Below are 22329 nucleotides of genomic sequence, written 5' to 3'. Positions count from 1 at the left end.
ATTACAGTCGTGACCGGACGTTCCACTGTATGCCTATTGACTCAAAGATTGGGGATCCCAGCTTTAAGTCATTAGCAGATGGGCAGTGCTGCAAACACCAGGCACCACTCATCACAATTCTAACTCATGATGCATTCACTTACTTCAAATTATGTTCAAAAATTTCAGCTGCAAAGCCACTAAGGCATTATCCCTTTGCTCAGGGTGAAACCTGAGCAAAAAAATATAAGGGTGTCAAACTCGATTTCATTGAGGGCTGCATCAGGGTTATTTGACCTTGGGGGGGCCGGGGGGGGGGGGCTTGACATCACTCGGCCCACCGAAGCTCCTTTTTTGCTGGTAGAGGACTGCAGGAGGCCATCGTGACTGAAAATGGAGCCTCTGAGGGCCATATGAGGACCTCCCAAGCTCTGTTTTCACTGGTAGAGGCATCTCAGGCCAGTCCTTCACTATTTCTAGGGAGGCCCCATGGGCCAGGTCTAAGCAACTAATCCTTGAGTGACACCTGCTCTAATAGGGAACTATGCTCTGTTGAAAGGCAGGCAGGTGTTTTGCCAATAGCAAAATGCCCATTCCCAAGCTCTTCCTGTGTAAACCAGTTTCAATTTCATTGCAACTGCTCTAGAGCCGCATCAAGCCGTCAAACAGATGATGTTGCAAGTGGTGAGTCATAAACAGCACAAAGGCAACATATATAGATCCACCGCTACTGCAAGTTCTACTTTATACATACACACAGAGACACACACCTTCCCTTCTTTCCCTAAATCTTCATACAGTTTTTACCATTGCTTAGAATTTGGGTCAATAAAAAAATTTATTTACCTGTTTACTGCACCTTAAGTAGTCCCAAAGCCAACATGCTGGACCTAGGCTGAAATACAGCGGACATGTTTTAAAACAAATATTAAAAAGCACACTTTCACAAAATCATGTCATTTGTCTTCCGGGGATCACAAGTTACTGTCATTAATGTTTTATAGCAAAGCAATGCTCCTTTATTTATGTTGTGCACAATTATCCATTACATATAGCACAATTATGTAGGGGTTACTCAGAAGAAATTCCAAAGAGCTTAGGTTTTATTCAAAGTTCTTGTGCCCTCACTGCAGCTGAAGGTTCTTACTCTAAATGAAAATTCCTTCCTTCCAGAAAAGATAATTTCCAGAGGCATATGATACCATAGGGCAGAGTTCAGGGATGGGATTCAAAAAATCCCAACAACCGGTTCACTGCCCGGTTGGTGGGTGGGCATGGCCACGGTGGGCGTGGCCTACCAGAACTTCCAGGAGGGCCATTTTTCGCCCTCCCAAGGTTCCAGAAGCCTTCCCTGGTCCTCTGGGAAGGCAAAAATGGTCTCCCCCGGGCTCTGGAGGTCCTCCAGAAGTTGGACTTCCAGAAGGCCTGTTTTTCCCCCTCCCAGAGCCTCCGCACAGACCCTGTACTTACCTGCATCGCGTGGAGACTCCTGAAAGGGGCGGAGCAGGGTGGGCTGGGCCAGCCGGTCAGTTGAAATACCGGTTCGGCAAACCAGATGAAAACTTAACGTCCGGTTCACCCGAACCGGTCTGAACCGGTAGAATCCCACCCCTGGTAGAGTTCCCCAATGTTTCCAGCTTTGCAGACCAGTGGAGGGAGGAGGGATGGTTCACACGAGTGGCTTACAAGTGCACACAAATGGAGAGAGTGTGCACACCTTCGCTCACTGCTTGCCCAAATGAGGATGCATGTCTGTGCATGCTCTCCAGTCATTTCTACAGCCCGCCAGCAAACCCCTCACAGCCCCCTCACCAGTGGACTCTGGCCCACAGGTTGGGTACCCCCTGCCATATGACATCATTTTATGCAAATTTAAATTGGGAATCTTTATGGATTATGCAGACATTGTACTAGTTATCTAGTTAAAACTAATTTGTAGTTAAACTCTTAGTTGTAATAAAGAAAATTGGCTAAGAAAGGATATTCCTCTCTCCTAATTCTGTCTATAAGATCATTCTTATAGAAAAGAAAAGCAGAATTAAGCTAAAAAGAATGAAGACAGAGTGGCTAAAGACTATAGGAATTACACCTAACCAACCAAATCTTCTACCAATTCTGAGTATATGCTGCTATGTCCCTCTGCTATCTATTCGTCCCCCCCATAGCTTCCAGCCACATGTTCTTGGTGCAGGAAAAGTCATAGATAACCTATTTTGCCTACCTGATCTCCTCCTCAGGACTATGATACTTCCACTGAATAGATTCACTTGTAGGTGTGCATATATCATCGGAACTTGACAATGCAAAGTTTACTTTTATTCTAGGATAAGGAATCGCTTTGCTTGCCTGGTCAATTAAAAAAGAAAAATAAAGTCACACCACACAGACAATATTTTTCAGTAAAAGCAATGTACCTGACAATTCTGCTCCATGCTCGTTGTTTGTAAATGTGTGTTATGCCTGACACACATTGTTAAACATTCATTTATTTATAAATGAAAATGCGAGCAAGAAATTCTTACTGCTAAGTTTCGGGACGATATTTCTGCTCTATAACTTCTGACGTCTTCTAAATCCAAAGTGGCAACTAGGACTTCCTAAAAAAAAGTGAGAGAGAAATTAATACCCTTTGTTTTTGAAACCACTTTTTTTCACTAGAGGTCTATGGTGCAATTGTAGTTAATTAGTTATATAGTTGACATTGGAGGCACAGAATCACTTTGAGCTTTTTTAACCCCACTGATATTGATAAAATTCCTGTTGTGTGCCAACCCTCACAGATAAGAGTATTCCTGGAATACTGTATTGTATATTAAACAACATTATCAAGCATTGCACGCCTGCTAGAGCATTACTATGTCATCCAGTAAAAACTGATGTCCTTGAGCAACTGTAGCACCGTTCATAGATATCATGGCACATCCATCATAATACAAGCGATCACCATCACAGCCTTTTTGGTTTGCCAAGATGTAGATTCCTCCATTCTGGAAAACAAATGTATATTAGTGTAAATGCACGTGTTGCTAATTACAAGAGAATAGAATACTTTATTGGCCAAGTGTGATTGGACACACAAGGAATTTGTCTTGGTGTAAATACTCTCAGTATACATAAAAGAAAAGATACATTCGTTAAGAATCAAGAATCATAATGTACAACACTTAACGATAGTCACAGGGTACAATCAGCAATCAAATCATACTAGGAAACAATGAATATAAATCGTAAGGATACAAGCAACAGTTACGGTCATACAGTCACAAGTGGGAGGGGATGGGTGATAAGGAGCGATGAGAAGATTAACGGTAATAGTAGTGCAGAATACTACTTGTAATAGTTGAACAGTATTGAGGGAATTATTTGTTTAGCAGAGTGATGGCTTTCGGGGGAAAACTGTTGTTGTGTCTAGTTGTTCTGGTGTGCAGTGCCCTATAGCGTCGTTTTGAGGGAAGGAGTTGAAACAGTTTATGTCTGGGATGTGAGGGGGCTGTAAATATTTTCACAGCCCTTTTACAACCACCTTTTATTGTACTTTTAAACAGCAGAGGAACTGTTTTGCAATCTTATTCAGAATAGCATTAAGCATCACTATTTGGGCCATCACTGAAGTAATATGGCTATCCAGGGGCACAGTAATGTTGACTTTTATGTGAAAGCAAGCCAGTATATGCCAAAAATGCATTTTACTACATCAAAGCAATCGTGACTGTTTTAAGATTTGAAATCCTTTAATAGGTACAATGCAAATCTGTAACTGCAAACAGTTACTTTTCTACATAGAGATGATTTCTGGTGACAGAACTGTAAGAAGTTATAAGGAGAAGATGTACTGAACAGATAAATACCACAGTGTCCATGAGAGCCTCAGGTGGCAACAAGGACTCAGTTGGCACCTTCCTGGAGACAGAGTAACAATAATTTTAAAAATTACTACATATAATGTAAAAATATGCCAAGAACATACCTTTGCTGTTGCAGAATTTACCAACTCCACTCGAGTGTGTGCTTTTCTTAACACATGGTGACTTGCAGAGGAATTTGTGAAGATTTCCACACCATCAATTCCCATTTCAATGTGAGGGCTATAAAATAAATAGCAAGCAAATAAATAGCTTGTCTCCATGCTATCCAAAAGATTCATTTTATTATTATGACACACTGGAAACAGTAAAAGAACTGAGCTGTTAATGGAATTTGTAAACAACTAACCCAGCAGGAACATCCTGTTTGTTTGAAAAATACAAATTCAGTGAAATTATTGCCATTGATTGATTGATTGATTGTCTGACTTACTAACATTAATGGCAAGCCGAAGGTTAATTTTAATGGTATATTTGAGGGGTGGTGGTAGTGGTGTATGAAGTTAAAGATTCCTCCTCTTGTGCTACTGGAATTGTTCTATAAACCCAACCTGTAGTTAGTAGTGAAAGCTAAAGTAATTGGAGTCTCTAAGCAGCCAGCAACCAGCTTTGGAGAAAGCTGGCTCCCAGATACCATCAGAAGCTGGAGAATATGTTGGAGATATAGCAGCTTGGTCAGTCTTGGAAACCAGCTATTCAGCTATAGCAACGCCACAGATCATCTACTGTGAGGTGCAGAGTGAAAGCCTGGAAGCACCACCAATCAGCTGTCAGGTCTAAATTGCTGAGCATCAATGACAGTGGCACTGAAGATTTTTGTGGGAGCAGTAGACATATACCCAGTAGCATCTGTAGCTTTCTCATTTGTCAGAGGCGGTGATGTCAGCAATCACATGGCCTCAGTGTGCTGGAAACCTAGCATGCTTGGGTGCAATGTTCGAGCTCAAGAGGAAGTGGGTCATCTGGAGCAGTTGTCGCCAACCGGTGGGCCGCGAGAAAATTTTGGTGGGCCACAGAGAAATCTCACCCCCAGAGCACCCCCCCAAAGCAATTAATCCAGGCTGTGCAGAAATACAAGGCTGTGCTGTCCACATGGCCCGCAGGAACGCTCCCTGCCCACTCACTCCTTACCCGGCAAACTTGCCTGCTAAAATTAGTATTTTTCTTTTTTCCGATCATCATCTGTTCTGCTGTGCCGTAAGATTTAGATTAGCTAGGAAGCCGGAAATTGTTGGATTTCTTGCTTTCTAGCTAGTCTTTAGATCTTCGGCTCTGCTTTTAAGCACAGCTGAACTTCCCTTATGACTGAAGGTTCTATTATTCAGTGCAGACTCATGGCAAGCAAATTTGAGAGACTGAGCTAGCCTATGGCAGGTAGATAGATCACTTAATGATTCTGTGAGCAACTCAATCTGCCTGCTTTGCCTGGTTTTGGGTAAAAGTTGCTATTTTTATAAAAAATTCAATATTTACATACATGATGTGTTGTGAGTTTGCTTGCAAGCAAATTTCATGTGACAGACTGAGCTAGCTGATGGCAGATAGATAGATTTCTGAACGAATCTGTGATTCTGTGAGCAACTCATCTGCCTGCCTGCTTTTTCCTGATTTTGGGTAAAAGTTGCTCTTTTTAAAAAAAAATTCAATATTTATATCAATATTTATAATATTTACATACAAGCCATGCCCAGCCAGTCATATGACCACCAAACCATACCCACAAAGTAGGCCACGCCCACAGAACTGGTTACTGGTCGCTAGGATTTAAAATTATGAGTTTGGTGGTTTGGCGACCCCTGATCTGGAGCACTTTCAGTCAGGTTGCAGGCCAAGTAGTACTCCAATGGCACTGACTAAGCTTGTAGATGATCTATAGCAGGAATGGGACGGGGGTGGTGCATGCATCCCAGCCTTCCTTAATATCTCAGAGGCCTTCGATACAACTGATCATAGTATCATTTTGGATATTATAGTCCTAAGTCCCTTCATTCAGCATTACCACAACTTTAAACAGTCACTGAATAAGTCAAGGGCTACTTGTATATTACAGCCTAATAGTGAAATTATGAGTTTACTTGGCTTTTTGTGATTTTCCTGATATTAAAAAGTAATGAAAGATAAGGGTCCTCTGAAGGTGGTATTAACATATAGGAATCTTTTATCTACATTCCCATATGTTAATACCACCTTCAGAGAATCCTTATCTCTAATAATTATGACATTTCCATTTGGGAAACAAACATTTCTGCATGATAATCTGGCAAGTTCTGGTTTGTTGCGTATTGTTTTAGCAGAAGCCCTGTGGAAAGAACTATTGAAAAGTTCAAAATAAGGCACTGAAGAAACAATATTCAATTTCTTCAAAAATATCTTTGTGTACATAAGTTAGTGCAGTTAACACTTCTAAACAAATTATAGAGATGACTAAAGCCTATCCCTTTTACCTGGTTGGTATCCATAATTCTTCACAGATTTCAGTCCCTATGCAAGTATCCAAAGTTGCTAGTACTGCATCACCAAATGGAACGCTTTCCTAAGATAAAAAAAAATGGGGATAGGCCATCAGAGATGAAATAAAAGGAACCCATAACTGGAAATAGGATCAATAAAAAGGAAGATTTTTATCCCAAGTGTGATTAAGACATGGATAGGTACTTAATATCCAAATGCAAAGAAAATAGCTTGTCGGTCAGAAACATTGGGGCAATAACTCAAATGATGTTGGGCAAATGAGAAGGGAAAATGAAATACTTGGTTGCAGGTATTCTAGCCAAGACTCTGAGTAGCTTCTAAAATCATAAAACCTAAAAATGATTAATTAAAACCAGTTTTTAAAAACATCTACAAGAATTACCTTCAGCTCCATTTCTTAATCAAAAATATGGTCTTCACCACATCAGGATGTCAAAAGTATGAAAGTCATCTGACTTTCATGAAATAAGGTCTTTTAAAGGGAAGGGGCTGCCATTGATACATTTCTAAACTTTTCTCAGACTCCCAAGGGGAAGGAATCTGCTCATCTACCTCTAAGGTAATTCACATAATGCGTACATTCTAGCCAAAGATGGTGGTCCCATAGAAAAAAATGGGTTCATGCTGCATAGGGCCTATAATCAGAACTTTGAATAGTACTTGGAAACATGCCTGCTACAGGCTTCATGCTCCTAAAGTGGCTCTCATCTGCTAGCAAGTTGGCTGTCACATGTTATACCAATTGAAGTTTCCAAGTAGCCTTCAAAGGCAGCCCCAAGTAGGAATGAACATTTGCCTTGCTATTATTTTCATAGGTTAAACTTTTCTATTTTGTATGCATCTAATCCAATCCAATCCAAATTTTATTACAGACCATAGACCAGCATATAAGGGCACCAAGAATCTGCTGCTGTTCATTTTTGAATTTTAGCAGCATGAGTTTTAAGAATTCCAAGGGAAGAAGAGATTCTGGGACTGCATTCATTCTGCAAGCAACATGTTGACTGCCTTTATTATACTGTTTTCTGAAACCATAGTTTAGCTGAATTAAAAAGATATCATCTACCAGGTATATGTCTATGAATTGAAGCAGTTTCTTGGGGAAGTGAAACTTCTAAGGGAAAAAAAGTCTACTTGCATATTGGAAAAAACACCATTAGGACTAACTAACTGCTATAGTATGGATTTCATGTAAGACTACTATAAGTTTCAGGTACAAAATATTTGGAAATTATAAACAATACAGTACTTCTTTAGTTTATTAAGTAGCAAAGTTAAATAAATATTTAAGGCTTACTTTCTTAAGTATTAATAAATGTAGGCTGAAGTGAGTTTTTGGATAAAGCCTGTATTTTCAGGGATGGGATTCAAATTTTTAAACAATCGGCTTTGTGGGCGTGGCTTAGTTGGTGGGCATAGCTTGGTGGTCATGTGACTGGGTGGGTGTGGCCAACTCAACATCATTCAGATCGAGGGGTGCTTCTCTTCACCTGGCCTCTCATGACCGTGGGGATGCTGCAACAGTTGTAAGTGTGAAAAAAGGTCTTAAGTCATTTTTTCAGTGCCATTGTAACTTTGAATGGTCACTAAATGAACTGTTGTAAGTCAAGGATTACCTGTACAAAAATACAAAAAGCTTCTTTGTTTGCAAAAAGCTGCCCTACATACCAATCATTAGATTAAAAATACCTGCAAGCTGGAGTTACAAATCAGGCAGGGTGCCTGAGCACCTTGAGGAATTAAAACAGTTAAAATGCAGTGATAACTATCAAGCAGCCAACTCTTGCTCATAAAGTGAAACCCTTTAGCAGAGAGGTTATTTAAGCTCTCCAGAAAAAGCACACCCAGGAAAAGCAATCCTCAGATCCATTTGCACCACTTAAAGATACCAGCTGGTCTCACTCACCTCGCAAGATAGCCTAAGGAAATCATCCAGATTTAAGGAAAGATCACATGCCCCCAGAATGGCAGTAAAAAAATCAGTGCCAAATACCACTAAAGCAGTGAAGGAAGACCCCTTTCTATCTTTTTCAGTTAGAAAAAGAAACCATGAGACAGGAAAAAATTCAAACACAATACAAATAATTAAATGACAACAGTAGCTGTTGCTTTTTAAACCAATTATCAGAACAAATAGACACAGGAACTAGCCAGATTTCTCAACCCAGTTTCTTTTCAGGAACAGAGATCAACCTTTTTCCTTCTAAACAAAGCTGAATAGGGAAAATTATCCCATCAATAAACACAGGATTAAACTTCACCAAAAACTAGTTTTAGACCAAACTCAGAAAGGGTATGTAAACTCATGTTTGAATGTCAATCTTTCTAGCTAGCCAAGAAGCCTTGCTGAATGTCACTCATCTTGGTTCCTTGACATTAAAAGCTTCTTTCCGGCAGTTCTGCTTTGTTATTCAATTATTTCTTCAAAGTGCTAACCAACAGGGGAATATTTCCCCCAACAGCAGTGTAAAAAGCTGAAAACAACCCTTCCCCTTTAAGAAAGTCAAGCTGTCAGGTTTCCAAGTGAAATGGCTATACATATGTCAATTTCAGGCTGGATACCAGCAAAGTACCAGCAAAGGAGAGAAAAAAAACTCCAGAGAAGCTCTGGAGACAGGAAGTCTAGTCCTGCCAAGGATGTAATAAGGGTTAACAGAGAGGCAGTTTTTGTAAGCAACACCACCAATGTAAGGAATGCCTTCCTTACAGGATTGGGCCAGTAAAGTGGAAAAAAACAAAGTATTTCTTCTAACCGGTTTTCTGAACTGCTTAGAAAGTTAACAACCGGTTCTAGCGAATAGATGCGACCAGGTAGAATCTCACCCCTGCTGTATTTTTCAAAACAGGCACATGCCGTCTACAATTTTTTGTATCTTGCTGGTAAAAGATCTATCACTTTTTGGAAAAGTTTAGGAAAAAAGTAAGCAGCCCAAGGTTTATTTTATTTAACTTTTGCTTTAAGTGAGATGCCTTGCATTTCACAGGTATCAGCAAGTACCTAGGTCAAGGAACTATTTTTTATTTAATCATATCTCAAAAGTTAAGAGAAATGAAGCAAGATTAAAAGTTATTGGTTATACAACTGCAATTCCAAAGATGTTAAGAAAATCATCATCTAACTTGGTGTCTCCCAAGTACTAAGCCTACAACTCCAAGAATTCTCAGAGAAGAAAGACTTGAATTTCATTTCAGCCATTCACCTAGTCTTTCAGAAAACAACAACATTCTTGAATCCAGGAAAAAAGAATATTACCTGAGCTGTAATCTCTTGGATCATTCTTGGAAGAAAATATTCTTCTACATGCCTAGTAAAGAAATGCTTTTCAAACACTTTCACATAACACATTTTAGAGACAGACATGCAGCTTCCCTGTAATTCTTAAGTATAGTACTGGTCAGTTTTTGCACAGGTAACTCTTTTACCTCTAGTATTGTTGCCCTTGATTTGGGATACCTTTGTTAGAAATCAAATCCTGGTAAGATCATAAAGGTTTTTCCATCTGTGCAGTTTGAACCTTGTTTCTGTTGCATTGTGCAGTCACAAAATGGCAGATGTAATTTGGGGGATGTAGAATGTTTTTTGAGGTTCAGTGCTACATCATCTGTAAAATGTACCTTTTTTTCTCAGTGGATGCCAAGTGCTGCCCATAGATCATTCACAGCTCACTGTAAGCCATTTGTGGACAATATTACTATCCTACAGTCAGGGGTGGGTTTCTACGGGTTCTGTCCACCTCTGTAGAACCGGTAGCTCTGAAGAGCAGCAGACATAGAACCGGTTCTATGTCTGTTGATGTTTTTGCCCACCCGTTCACCCGGGCTCTTACCTGACCTTTGTTTCCTGCTTTTTCAACTTCAGCTGCAGTTAAAAAAGCAGGAAAAAAGTGTTTTTTCAAAGGCTGCTTCTTTGCACGCAGTGTGCTGATGACGATTTACAGGCGCACACAAGCAGCGTGCAGGGAAGCACATCGTAAATCACTGAACCTCTTAAATCACCGAACCGGTAGTTAACCCTGTCGGATCCCACCCCTGCCTACAGTGCAGCTGACAGGTCCCTTCAGCACCATAGTGAAACATCCCGACATGGCAAATAACCTCTATGCAAAAACACATGGTGTGAATGGAACATCTCTATTACCAGCCAGGCAGGTTGCTCTGAAGGAGGGGACCAGTTGCTGTGAGGAAACCATGGGCAGCTAATCAGAGGTGGGATTCAACTGGTTCTGTCCACCTCTGTAGAACCGGTAGTTCTGAAGAGCAGCAGACATAGAACCGGTTCTATGTCTGCTGCTGTTTTGGCCCGCCCGCCTGCCTGGACTCTTATCTGACCTTTATTTCCTGCTTTTTCAACTGCAGCTGCTTTGTGCGACACAGCTGCGGTTGAAAAAGCAGGAAAAAAGGGCTTTTCCAACCGCTGCGCACTTGCATGCAGCACTGTTCAGCTGTCTGGGCAGCTCAGCAGGTTGTAAATTGTACTTGCGTGACTCGTGCATGCGCGCGTGACACAGAGCGACAGAACCGGTAGTTATACCAGTCGGATCCCATCCCTGCAGCTAACCCAATAAGATCCATCAAAAATGAGTGAGATAGATGAGCACATACTGGTATACTCCAGAGATGCTTGTTGGAAAAGGGTTGAAGAAAAGCTCCTATAATGCCACAAGCAGAACCAGTTCTCAGTTTTATCTACCGATCATTATTTGCATAGAGAACATAGTTTGTTTACATTATTCTATACAAGTTAAGACAATTAGAATCTAGTGTCTTGCAAAGCCATTATATTATTACAGGTCTGCCATCGTTTAGCAAGTATTATCAGCAATGATGTAGAATACAGGGATGCTAATATCCTAAATATTTTCTAAAATAGCAATGTCTTCCAAAGGATCTTTCAATGCAGACTTACAGTGGCAAATATCAAAGGCAACCCAAATGTTCAGACTAATTTGCGCAGAAACAAATACAAAGAGAGGTTACCGTAATCTATTCCAAGGAGTGAACCACCTCATTTCTCGATAGTTTCCTGAATTTGCCAATGCTATCTTTGGCCGTATCAGAAGAATTTTTCTTGATCAAAACAAAAAGAAAACCTGTTACAAGCATATACCATGCAACCAAGAAAAAAAGAGATTTGTTTTAAATGATAACTTACCATATTTGAAAAAGACCAAATCCACTGAAAGAGAGTCAAACATACAAATTCTAGGCTATGTGAACAGAATTATAACAAGAAGCCATGATTCTAGCCTGCCATACTTCTGGTTACATCCAGTTCTGGGCAGCACATTTTAAGAATACTGACACAGAACCATTTTCCAGTGAAGACCCCCCCACCTTTCTCTCTCTCCCTCCCTTTCCTGTCTGTTCATTGCTTCCAAGAATTCAAAAAGTTGGTTGTCACTTTTAAAGGCCTACATGGCTTGGTTCCCAGATACCTACAGAACCATTTACTTCATCAGGATCTGTCTCATGGAGGACTACTGAGAATCCCTACTGTATATAAAGTTATGTGGGTTGATAGCGTGTCTTCTCTGGAATCGCTCCAACATTCTGAAATATTTTGCCTCCTGAAAAAGGCACACCACCTTGTCTTTTACAGGTGAAACTCCAAAAATTAGAATATCGTGCAAAAGTTCAGTTATTTCAGTAATGCAACTTAAAAGGTGAAACTAATATATGAGATAGACTCATTACATGCAAAGCAAGATAGTTCAAGCCATGATTCATCATAATTGTGATGATTATGGCTTACAGCTCATGAAAACCCCAAATCCACAATCTCAGAAAATTAGATTACATGCAATCAATAAAACAAGGATTGTACAGAGAACAATATCGGACCTTTGAAAAGTATAAGCATGCAGATGTACTCAGTACTTGGTTTGGGCCCCTTTTGCAGCAATTACTGCCTCAATGCAGCGTGGCATGGAAGCTATCTGCCTGTGGCACTGCTGAGGTGATATGGAAGACCAGGATGCTTCAATAGCGGCCTTCAGCTCTTCTGCATTGTTCGGTCTCATGTCTCTCATCTTTCTCTTGGCAATGCCCCATAGATTCTCTATGGGGTTCAGGTCAGGCGAGTTTCCTGGCCAATCAAGCACAGTAATCCCATGGTCATTGAACCAGGTTTTGGTGCTTTTGGCAGTGTGGGCAGATGCCAGGTTCTGCTGGAAAATGAAGTCAGCATCCCCATAAAGCTCGTCTGCGGAAGGAAGCATGAAGTGCTCCAAAATCTCCTGGTAGATGGCTGCGTTGACCCTGGACTTAATGAAGCATAGTGGACCAACACCAGCAGATGACATGGCTCCCCAAATCAACACAGACTGTGGAAACTTCACACTGGACTTCAAGCATCTTGCAGTGTGTGCCTCTCCATTCTTCCTCCAGACTCTGGGTCCTCGGTTTCCAAATGAGATGCAAAAGTTGCTCTCACCAGAAAAGAGGACTTTGGACCACTGAGCAACAGACCAGGTCTGTTTTTCTGTAGCCCAGGTAAGACGCTTCTGATGTTGTTTGTTGTTCAGGAGCGGCTTGACAAGAGGAATACCACATTTGAAGCCCATGTCCAGGATTCGTCTGTGTGTGGTGGCTCTTGATGCACTGACTCCAGCCTCAGTCCTCTCCTTGGGAAAGTCCCCAACACTTTTGAATGGCCTTTTCCTGACAATCCACTCCAGGCTGCGGTCATCCCTGCTGCTTGTGCACCTTTTTCTTCCACATTTTTCCCTTCCACATAACTTTCTATTAATGTGCTTTGATACAGCACTTTGGGAACATCCAACTACTTTTATAATTATCTTTTGAGGCTTTCCCTCCTTATGGAGGGTGTCAATGATAGTTTTCTGCACAACTGTCAGATCAGCAGTCTCTCCTATGATTGTGATTCCTACTGAACCAGACTGAGAGATCATTTAAAAGCTCAGGAACCCTTTGCAGGTGTTATGGTTTAATTAGCTGATTAGAGTGGGACACTTTGAGCCTAAAATTGCCCACCAAGCATGCCCACAGAACCAAGGAGGGAACTTTTCAATCCCACCACTGATCCTATCCAACTTGTGGTTGATGAGTTAAACAAAGGCTTTAATTACACTTGGTGAGCAATCTCTGAATGGCTAGCTGATTTTTCAGATCCTTTCCTCTCTCAAAATTTTATGAAGGGTAAAACGCTAGAAATATACTTGTCCTTCATTTTCAATGATCTTCCTTTTGCTCTGGAACTCTTCAGTGTTCTTAGGAACATCCTGGAATAGGCAAAGCTTCAGAGTTATTTATTCATTCTGGAACTGGCAAAATCCTCAAAAGCAATGCTGCCTAAATTTATCTTGCCTTTCCAACTATCTTCTCCATCTCTCCAAAACTCCAACAACAGCTCTATTTCCCACTTTTCAACTTTCTCTTACTCTCTTAACGTGAAAAACTTCAGTATGTGCATTAAAATCTTCATTATTTCAACCCCAATTTTTCTCAGGCTTCATATTATCACTTCCAGGCAGAGCATGACTATCTGGGATCACAGGACAAGATGGCAGACAGCATTTGTTTGATTGTGTGTTTGATTGATGTTCATAGCTGGCCAACTCAATCAAGTGACTCTAGGCAGCTTACAAAACAGTATTTCTAATTACTTACTTGTTTAGAAAAATTACTCTACAGTTGTAACGAACATTCCGGTGCATAACAGGCCTATAGAAGCAAATATATTAAGTTATATATTTCTTTACTTAAAATTGGATCCTTTTTATTTCAAGAATATAAACTGATTTGGATTGCATTCAAATTTCTGTTTTTTACCACGTGCAAGAAATATTTTTCATTTCTGTTTATATCAATTATAATCTCATTAAGATTATCAAAAGCATATTCCAAAATATCTGTTTGTACTACTGTCATCTATTATATATAAGGAACCAAATATTAATCTTTTAAACTACCTTGTTATTATAAAACAGTATTCACATGTTTAACATCTTTTCAACAAGTGGTGTACTGTAAATCTTACACTTTCTTTAACCACCAACACACTGTAAAAATACTAACTGGTTTCTCTTCTAAAATATCTATCTTTTACTGCAATGATCAGAATACTGATATCTTCACACCACTAGGCACCAGGCACCTTAATCTAGAAAACATAAATAATCTCAACACATGACTCTCCTCCTGATTCTATGTAGCTTACAAAATCTTACCTAAAGCTTGGACTTTGATTACCAACATTACTACTTTTTTCATATTTTAAAGTAAAAATTATCTCAAACTGAGATGAACTGGGATGACTACATGGGCAGTAACATTTTGGCAGCAATAAGAAAGTGGTTTGCCATACCTGTCTTCCATGACTTTTTTTTAAACTTCATGTCTAAACAACAGTTTTGGAATTTCCCAATTATCTGCCATAGATACTAGATACTGTCACCTGATACAACATTTGAAGAAAGATAATACTTAAAATGTTCATTTTGTTAAGAAAACGATCTTTTAACCAGCTAACTTCATCTGAAGCTAGCATTGCTGGGTCTTTCCTACTAAGAGTCTCACTATGCAGTCAAGTAATAACATACTTACATCCCAACGTCACATATTATGTCCTGAGTATCAGGAGATTCTAAAAGCTTAGCCAAAACTTGAAATGAATGTAACAGTATGTCAGATTCATAATAATGATCTGAACAGCCATAGCCACTGAAAATAAAATAAGAGATATGAATTAAATTATAACATCTCAGACTATTTGCATAAAATGGATTTTCTAAACTCATACCGTGTTTCTCCAACAATACGCCCCCCCCCCCCAATAGGAAGGCCCACTGTTTTATAGACATGAGGTGAAATAAAACCTCGCCCCCCAAATTTGGGCCTATTTAAAGCATGCATTCCCCATTTCTCATATCGCTTGAACAACATGAGGTGAAGAGAAATGGGGGGGAAGGACGGAGGAGGGAAATTTGCCGTTAGGAGCGCCCCACAGGTAGCCTCGGTTAAAGCAACCCACGGGCAGACTCACCTCGCCACCAGCCACTTCTATCAGCCGATAAAAGCGCCGCAGGCAGAATCGCCTCGCCACCAGCCGCTTCTATCGGCCGAGGGCAAAGTCACCAGCCGCTTCTATTGGCTGTTAGGAGTGGCCTCGTGGCGAGGCGTGGCTGCCCGCCGGGCGCTCCTAACAGCCGTTAGGAGTGGCCCACAGGCAGACTCGCCTCACAAGGGTGCTTCTATTGGCCGATAGAAGCGCTGCAAGGGCAGAGTCACCAGCTACTTCTATTGGCCGTTAGAAGCGGCTGGTAGCGAGGCAAATCTGCCCACGGGTCGCTAACAGCCATTAGGAGTATCCTGCAGGCAGCCACACCACGCCTCGCCACGAGGCCGCTTCTATCAACCGATAGAAGCGCCCCAAGGGCAGTCACCAGCCACTTCTATCGGCCATTAGGAGCAGCCTCGTGGTGAGGCGTGGCTATGAATTGGGTTCCCAACAGCAAACTCAATCATGTATGTATACCTTTGTCAGAGTAAATATCAGACAACCCCAAGATTCCAGTTGCATTTCTGCTTCCTGAGCTAGCCACTCTTCTTCGTCCCCTCAGATAGCCTATTTCCCCTTGCCCTCCCTCCCTCCTGCCCATCCCCCCAATATCCCACCGCAACCACTTGGACGGAGTCCCAGGAGTGTCACGGGACGACGCAATCTGGACACTGTCTCCTCCCTCCCAGGAGGGTTGCTAAAGAAGCTGATTCCACCTATCCACCACTCCGTCCAAGTGGTTGCACTGGAATATCAGGGGTGGGGGGGAGCAGGAAGGAGAGAGGTCGGGGGGAAATAGGGCTATCTGAGGGGACGAAGAAGAGCGGCTAGCTCAGGAAGCAGAAATGCAACTGGAATCTTGGGTTTGTCTGATATTTACTCTGACAACGGTATACGTACGCGATTGAGTTTGCCGTTGGGAATCCAACGCGTAGCCACGCTCCTAACAGCCAATAGAAGCGGCTGGTGACTCTGCCCTCAGGGCGCTTCTATCGGCTGATAGAAGAGGCCTCATGGTGAGGCGAGTCTGCGCATGGGGTGCTCTAAGTGGGGCACGCATGTGGGGAAAATTAAGTCACCCCCGAAAAGACGGCCTAGCCGTCTTTTGGGGGCTCAAAAAAAAATAAAAATAAGGCCCACGGTATCACTATAAGCATTTTTATTCATCCTATCTATATAATAACAATGCTGAATTAATTTATATATGTCTACACATTTATATATATTCATGTGTTAGAGAAACTAGGAATATGTAACAAAATAAGTTGTTAAGATTACTATTTCTGTTTTATTTTTTTTACAAAATTTTTTAAACTACCTAATAACTAAAGCTCTCTAGACAGTTTATAACAAAATACACAAAGAATTTGAACAAAAACATATTCAAATAAAATGCAAAATGAAAGCATCACACAAACATTTATGTTTATATATTATTTATACAAAAAAATTATGCCACCAGATAAAAACTGAATGCACAAATTATCACATTAAACAAGAAGAAAACCTTCTACGCACCAATTCCACCCCTGCTTTCTACAATTTTGTAAACAACAAACTAAAAGACTCAGGGTCCATCCCACCCCTAAAAGGACCTAATGGTAAAGACTGCAACGACAACAATATTAAAGCCAACCTCTTTAACACATTCTTTGGCTCAGCATTTGTAAACAGCAATGGATCACGCCCAGTATTTTCTAGTCGAACCACAGACAATACAATGGTCTAATACATATCGATTTTACAGAAGACAATGTTGAAAAAGCACTACGCAATCTAAAACCATCTCTATCTATTGGACTGGAGGGAATATATGCCTACTTATTAAAAAAGCTATCCACTGCCATAGCCGAACCTCTAAACATAATCTTTGAAAAATCTTTCAGGACCAGCTCCTTGCCAAAACTATGGTCACAAGCCACAGTCATCCCCATCTTCAAAAAGGGAGACCCCAGCCTAGTTGAAAATTACAGACCAATCTCTTTATGCTGCATCACCTGTAAAGTCATGGAATCAATTATTAACCAATCCATTATCCTCCACTTAGAAACAAACAACCTACTCTCTAATAAACAATTTGATTTCAGGAAAAAACTATCATGTAATCTGCAACTCTTACACTGCAAAAACATATGGACTACACAACTCGATCAGGGCAAATAGACACAATCTACATAGACTTCTGTAAAGCCTTTGATTCAATGGTACACGACAAACTACTCCTAAAACTAAAATCTTACGGTATCTCTGGACACCTGCATAACTGGATAGAACCATTCCTGTCAAACAGACAACAAATGGTCAAAATTGGGAGCGTCCTATCAAATTCTGTACCTGTCAACAGTGGTGTCCCCCAAGGCAGTGTTCTAGGACCAACTCTTTTCATACTCTTCATAAATGACCTCTGTGATCATATCAAGAGCAACTGCGTTCTCTTCACTGATGATGTAAAGCTATTCAACACCACAGGCAATACTGCTACCCTTCAAAAAGACCTTGACTATGTATCAGAATGGTCAAACAAATGGCAACTTCAAATCTCAACAAATAAATGCTCTGTCCTACATATTGGCAAAAAAAATCAGAAAATAAAATACAGGCTGAATAGTCAAGACCATGATGTGATGATCCAAACTCTGTCAAGGATCTTGGAGTACTCATCTCTAATGATCTAAGTACTAGAGCCCACTGTAACTACATAGCCAAAAAGGCGTTAAGAGTTGTTAGCCTAATCTTACGTAGCTTTTTCTCTGGTAATATTACACTAATAACTAGAGCATACAAAATATTTGCTAGACCAATACTCGAATATAGCTCATCAGTCTGGAATCCACATTACGTATCTGATATTAGCACAGTTGAGAAAGTCCAGAAGTATTTCAAAGAGTTCTCCACTCCTCTACTCATTGCAGAATACCTTATGCCACCAGACTTGAAATTCTAGACCTGAAAACCTAGAACTACATCGCCTTCGGTCCGATCTAAGTATAGTATATAAAGTCATACATTGCAATGTCTTACCTGTCAATGATTACTTCAGCTTCATCCATAACAAAACAATAGCAAACAATAGATACAAACTCAAGGTTAATCGCACCAAACTTGATTGCAGGAAATATGACTTCAGCAACAAAGTGGTCAATGTCTGGAATACTCTACCTGACTCTGTGGTTTCTTCCCCAAACCCCAAAAACTTTAACCTTAGATTTTCTACTATTGACCTCACCCCTTTCCTAAGAGGTCTGTAGGGGGCATCCATAAGCGCACCAACATGCCTACCGTCCCTGTCCTATTGTTTCTTTTATTTTTTATTTTTCTTATATGTATCCATGTATTCATAACTATGTTTTTACTTATACCTATTATCTTGTAAGCAATTGACAAAAATAAATAAATAAATAAAAATAAAACAAACAAACAAAATGGCAGTAAAGTCTCATTCAAATTCTAAAACAATATGAATCAAAATAGTTAAAATACAATTTTAAACCAATTAAAAGCTGAGAAAATTGAAAGATCTAATTTTGGTACCCAATTTTTGCTAATGTGGATGTCACTGAAAGCAATAACGCTTTGGAAAATTGGTCTCATATTGCATCATTTTAAGCCAGATTTCCTTATATAACTCATCCATGGTCTACTAGTAGAATAAAATTTATAGTCTACCAACATCTTCAATTCCACAATTGTGAGTGAGTCTTTATTAAAAACCTCATTGCTAAAAATTTGTCTTGAAGTACACCTATTGCAATTTCTATATAATTTTTCTTCAAGGCATACTTCAGGACAAATATTTAACATTTAAATGTGTAGACATATACAAATTGAATGGAATAAAATAGATTTTAAGTACATTAAAAGTTGGGGGTAATGGTTTACTGGTTTATACAAACAAGTTGGGAATTACTAACCAAATTTCAAGTTCTGGGCCGAGTCGGTATCTTGCTCCTTTTTCTTTAGCAATTTCAATACCTAGGATATTAAATTAAAATTTTTATTCATCTTCAATACGTTGTCTAAGAAAGCTTCCCATGCTTTGAAATATAGGTAGTATTATGTGTATCCTTTAATTTTGAAAAGGAAGAAAACATTTGAGCAAGAGACTGAGAACACAAGACAATTGAGATTTTTGGGAACCTTGTAAAACCGAGTTCCTATTTCTCATACTTTCTAAAAGCAAGTTCTTAGCTCAGAGAACAGGTAAGTTAAGATTTCTTGTAGTTCAAAAACTGCTTTCCACATCCTATTGCTCTCCCTCAGCCCAACTCACCTCATAGGCTGCTTGTTGTGGGGAAAATAGGAGGAAGATGTGCTAGCTTTTATTACTTGTAAAAATAACAAAGACAGGATACAAATAAATAAAATAAAATAAAACAATTATAATGCAATGCAATATATAATACATGCAAGAAAATGTTATGGGTAATAAACCAAATGTATATCTTACACCAGGGGTAGTCAACCTTTTTATACCTACCATCCACTTTTGTATCTCTGTTAGTAGTAAAGTTTTCTCTAGCCGCCCACCGGTTCCACAGTAATGGTGATTTATAAAGTAGGGGACAAAACCCCTACCACCCACCATGAAAGCTGGAACACCCACTAGTGGGCGGTAGGGACCAGGTTGACTACCACAAAGAAGTTGATAAACTGAATCTGTGAAGCAATGAGAATTTTGAGGAATTAAACAATTTAGTGTTGTTTTTTTTAAAACTGAACACCTCTTCTTCTTGATATAGCAAATTACTATATTGGGGAGGGGAAAGTTCTATATAGCCCCTCAAAACAGTAACAATAATATAAAAATTGTAATAATAAACCATATTTTCACCTGTGTTTTTATATCCAAACTAATGAACTGTAGGGCCTAAAGTATTGGACTACTATTGAGGAAACCTGGATTTAAAAAACTCAATGCCTGCAATTGGGTCAAATTTTCTCAGCCCAACCAACCTCAGAGGGTTCTCTAGTTCTTTGAATAAAATGAAGGGATGCCTTTTCTTCAGATAAAAAGCTAGCAGAGGACAGGCAAGCAATCAAGCTATATAAAATAAGATTGTGCATGTAAATTAGGGAGAATCAGCAATAGTTAGGCTTGTAGAACTATAAAAAGCTAGGACTAAAAAAAAAAAAACAATTACCAAGCTGTAATTAACTACCATACCACTCCGAGAGCCAGTTACGGGGTTCTAAGGCATCAGGCTACAAACCTAGGAGCCTGAGTTTAATACTGCCTTATCACACTCTCAGCCCAACCCATCTCACAGTGTGGTTGTGGGGAAATTGGGGGGAAAGAGGATTAAGTATGTTCGCCTTCTTGCGGTATTTATAACAATAAAGGTGCGATATAAACATATCAGTGCAGATTTGGAAGGTGGATGGATGAATAGAAAACAATCAGTGTATCCAAGATGCATCCAGAGTCACCTTTCTTATTTTAATTATTGCTAATAAACGTTAACTTCCACTGCAAGTAACAAAAACAAAATCCATCTTCCTTTGGAGCTGCATTTTGCAAACAGCCCATACGTAGCCTTCGGCTTACTTTTGAAAATCCTTTCCAGGTTGCCATCAAAATCCAGCGCCCACTGATTCAAGGCACACGTTGCCACGGTCACTGTCCTGCCCATGTTGTCTCCTGCCCGCCTTAACTTTGCCCAGGAGAAAAAGAAAAGCGACTTCTCCTCCGCCGCTGCGACCACCACTCCCCAAAGCAACTCTTTTACTTCCGGTAGTTTCCTCCTCGACTCTGCGCAGAGAGGAGGAGGGTTTCAAGCGGTGCTATGCAGCAAGTCTGGGACCTGCTTCCGGGTGAAAGGCAGCGTTGAAAAAGAAAGAAGAAAGAAAGAAAGAAAGAAAGAAAGAAAGAAAGAAAGAAAGAAAGAAAGAAAGAAGGAAGGAAGGAAGGAAGGAAGGAAGGAAGGAAGGAAGGAAGGAAGGAAGGAAGAAAGAAAGAAAGAAAGAAGGAAAGAAAGAAGGAAAAAGGAAAGGAAAGGAAAGGAAAGGAAAGGAAAGGAAAGGAAAAAAGAAAAGAAAAGAAAAGACAAGACCCTATAAAATTTGCAAAGGGTTGGCAAAGAATAAGTAGAGTAAGTGTTTTCTTTGCCGGGAGCTGTGCTCCCTACTTGCCCTGCATTGTTTCGCGTGCCAATAGTACTGGGAGAAACTGCCAGGGTGAGGAGCAAAAGTAAGCTTTCATCTAAAAAAATAGTGTCTGGTAGACACTAATGGACTTTGGGAATGGCAAGGATAGATGCGGGTTTGTTTGTTTTTTAAATAAGCCCGATCTCTCCTGCAGTTTTTTTTAGTCTCTTCTGTGACTTCAAAAATGTAAAACACAAACAATTGATGGGGGTGGGGGTGACTGTGCCGATAGCTTTATAGCAGGTGTCTATGGAGATTCTCAGTCATCCAGGTCATGGTTGTCCCCAAAGTGCTTTTTCAAGACACAACTGGACTTTCTGGTTTTTCTTTGAAGACATTTTACTTTTCATCCAAGAAGCATCTTCAGCTCTGATTGGAATGTGAAGAATGGAAGGATTTACATTCCTTGCAGATAGCTGGTCATTTGCATTCTTTTAGCCATGAATTAAGGTCACCTGGAGGTTTAATCTGTGTGGTCAGGAATTAAGGTCACCTGGAGGTTTATCTGTGTGGTCAGGGTCACCTGAGTGGTGCAAATGGGTGTAGAGCTTTCTTGGAACTGTTGAAAGGACTGTGTTGTAGATTGGAGATAGATGATGTTGTATCCTTTCCCACCTGTTGAGAGAGGGCTGTTCAGTTTTGACATAGATGGCATCTTTAACCTTTCTTTCAAACCAGCAGTCTGTCTGTCCAAATGTGGACTTTGCTGTCTTCAAAAGAGTGGCCTGTGTCTTTTTAAATGGAGATGGACTGCTGATGTGTTTGTTCTCCTATGTTGTGCCATGCACTTATGAAGTGGTTGTTTTGTTTCCCCAATGTACAACTCTGCACATTGCTCATTGAGTTGTACTG

General features: G+C 40.2%; 2 protein-coding genes across 3 annotated transcripts in view; one reads left to right on the top strand and one right to left on the bottom strand.

Moving 5' to 3' along the window:
- The window catches only part of NADSYN1 (NAD synthetase 1), a 53189-nt gene extending 32074 nt beyond the window's left edge, over positions 1-21115 (bottom strand). Inside the window, exons 1-12 of the mRNA XM_087951124.1 lie at positions 20879-21115; positions 19245-19305; positions 14880-14996; positions 13944-13997; positions 11292-11381; positions 9568-9619; positions 6287-6375; positions 3947-4064; positions 2835-2966; positions 2502-2576; positions 2201-2325; positions 826-874 (exon numbers count right to left, since the gene is read on the bottom strand). Coding sequence (XP_087807250.1) covers positions 826-874; positions 2201-2325; positions 2502-2576; positions 2835-2966; positions 3947-4064; positions 6287-6375; positions 9568-9619; positions 11292-11381; positions 13944-13997; positions 14880-14996; positions 19245-19305; positions 20879-20963 — 1047 coding nt within the window. The 5' untranslated portion in view covers positions 20964-21115. The remainder of the gene's footprint in view (positions 1-825; positions 875-2200; positions 2326-2501; positions 2577-2834; positions 2967-3946; positions 4065-6286; positions 6376-9567; positions 9620-11291; positions 11382-13943; positions 13998-14879; positions 14997-19244; positions 19306-20878) is intronic.
- A 194-nt stretch (positions 21116-21309) lies between these two features.
- Positions 21310-22329, top strand: part of DHCR7 (7-dehydrocholesterol reductase) — a 36849-nt gene continuing 35829 nt past the window's right edge. The window contains exon 1 of one of the 2 annotated variants that reach the window (XM_087951126.1): positions 21310-21422. The gene's annotated coding sequence lies outside the window, so the exon portion shown is untranslated. Of the gene's footprint in view, positions 21521-22329 lie in introns of both variants that reach the window. The other variant, XM_026664744.2, reaches the window with a different exon arrangement.

This window comes from Notechis scutatus, chromosome 1 (assembly GCF_049901735.1).
Source record: "Notechis scutatus isolate UNSWTSFEM ecotype Mainland chromosome 1, rNotScu1.2, whole genome shotgun sequence".
Classification (NCBI taxonomy): Eukaryota; Metazoa; Chordata; class Lepidosauria; order Squamata; family Elapidae; genus Notechis; species Notechis scutatus.
The sequence above is the reverse complement of the archived record's forward strand: the minus strand, read 5'-3'. Positions and strand labels throughout refer to the sequence as shown.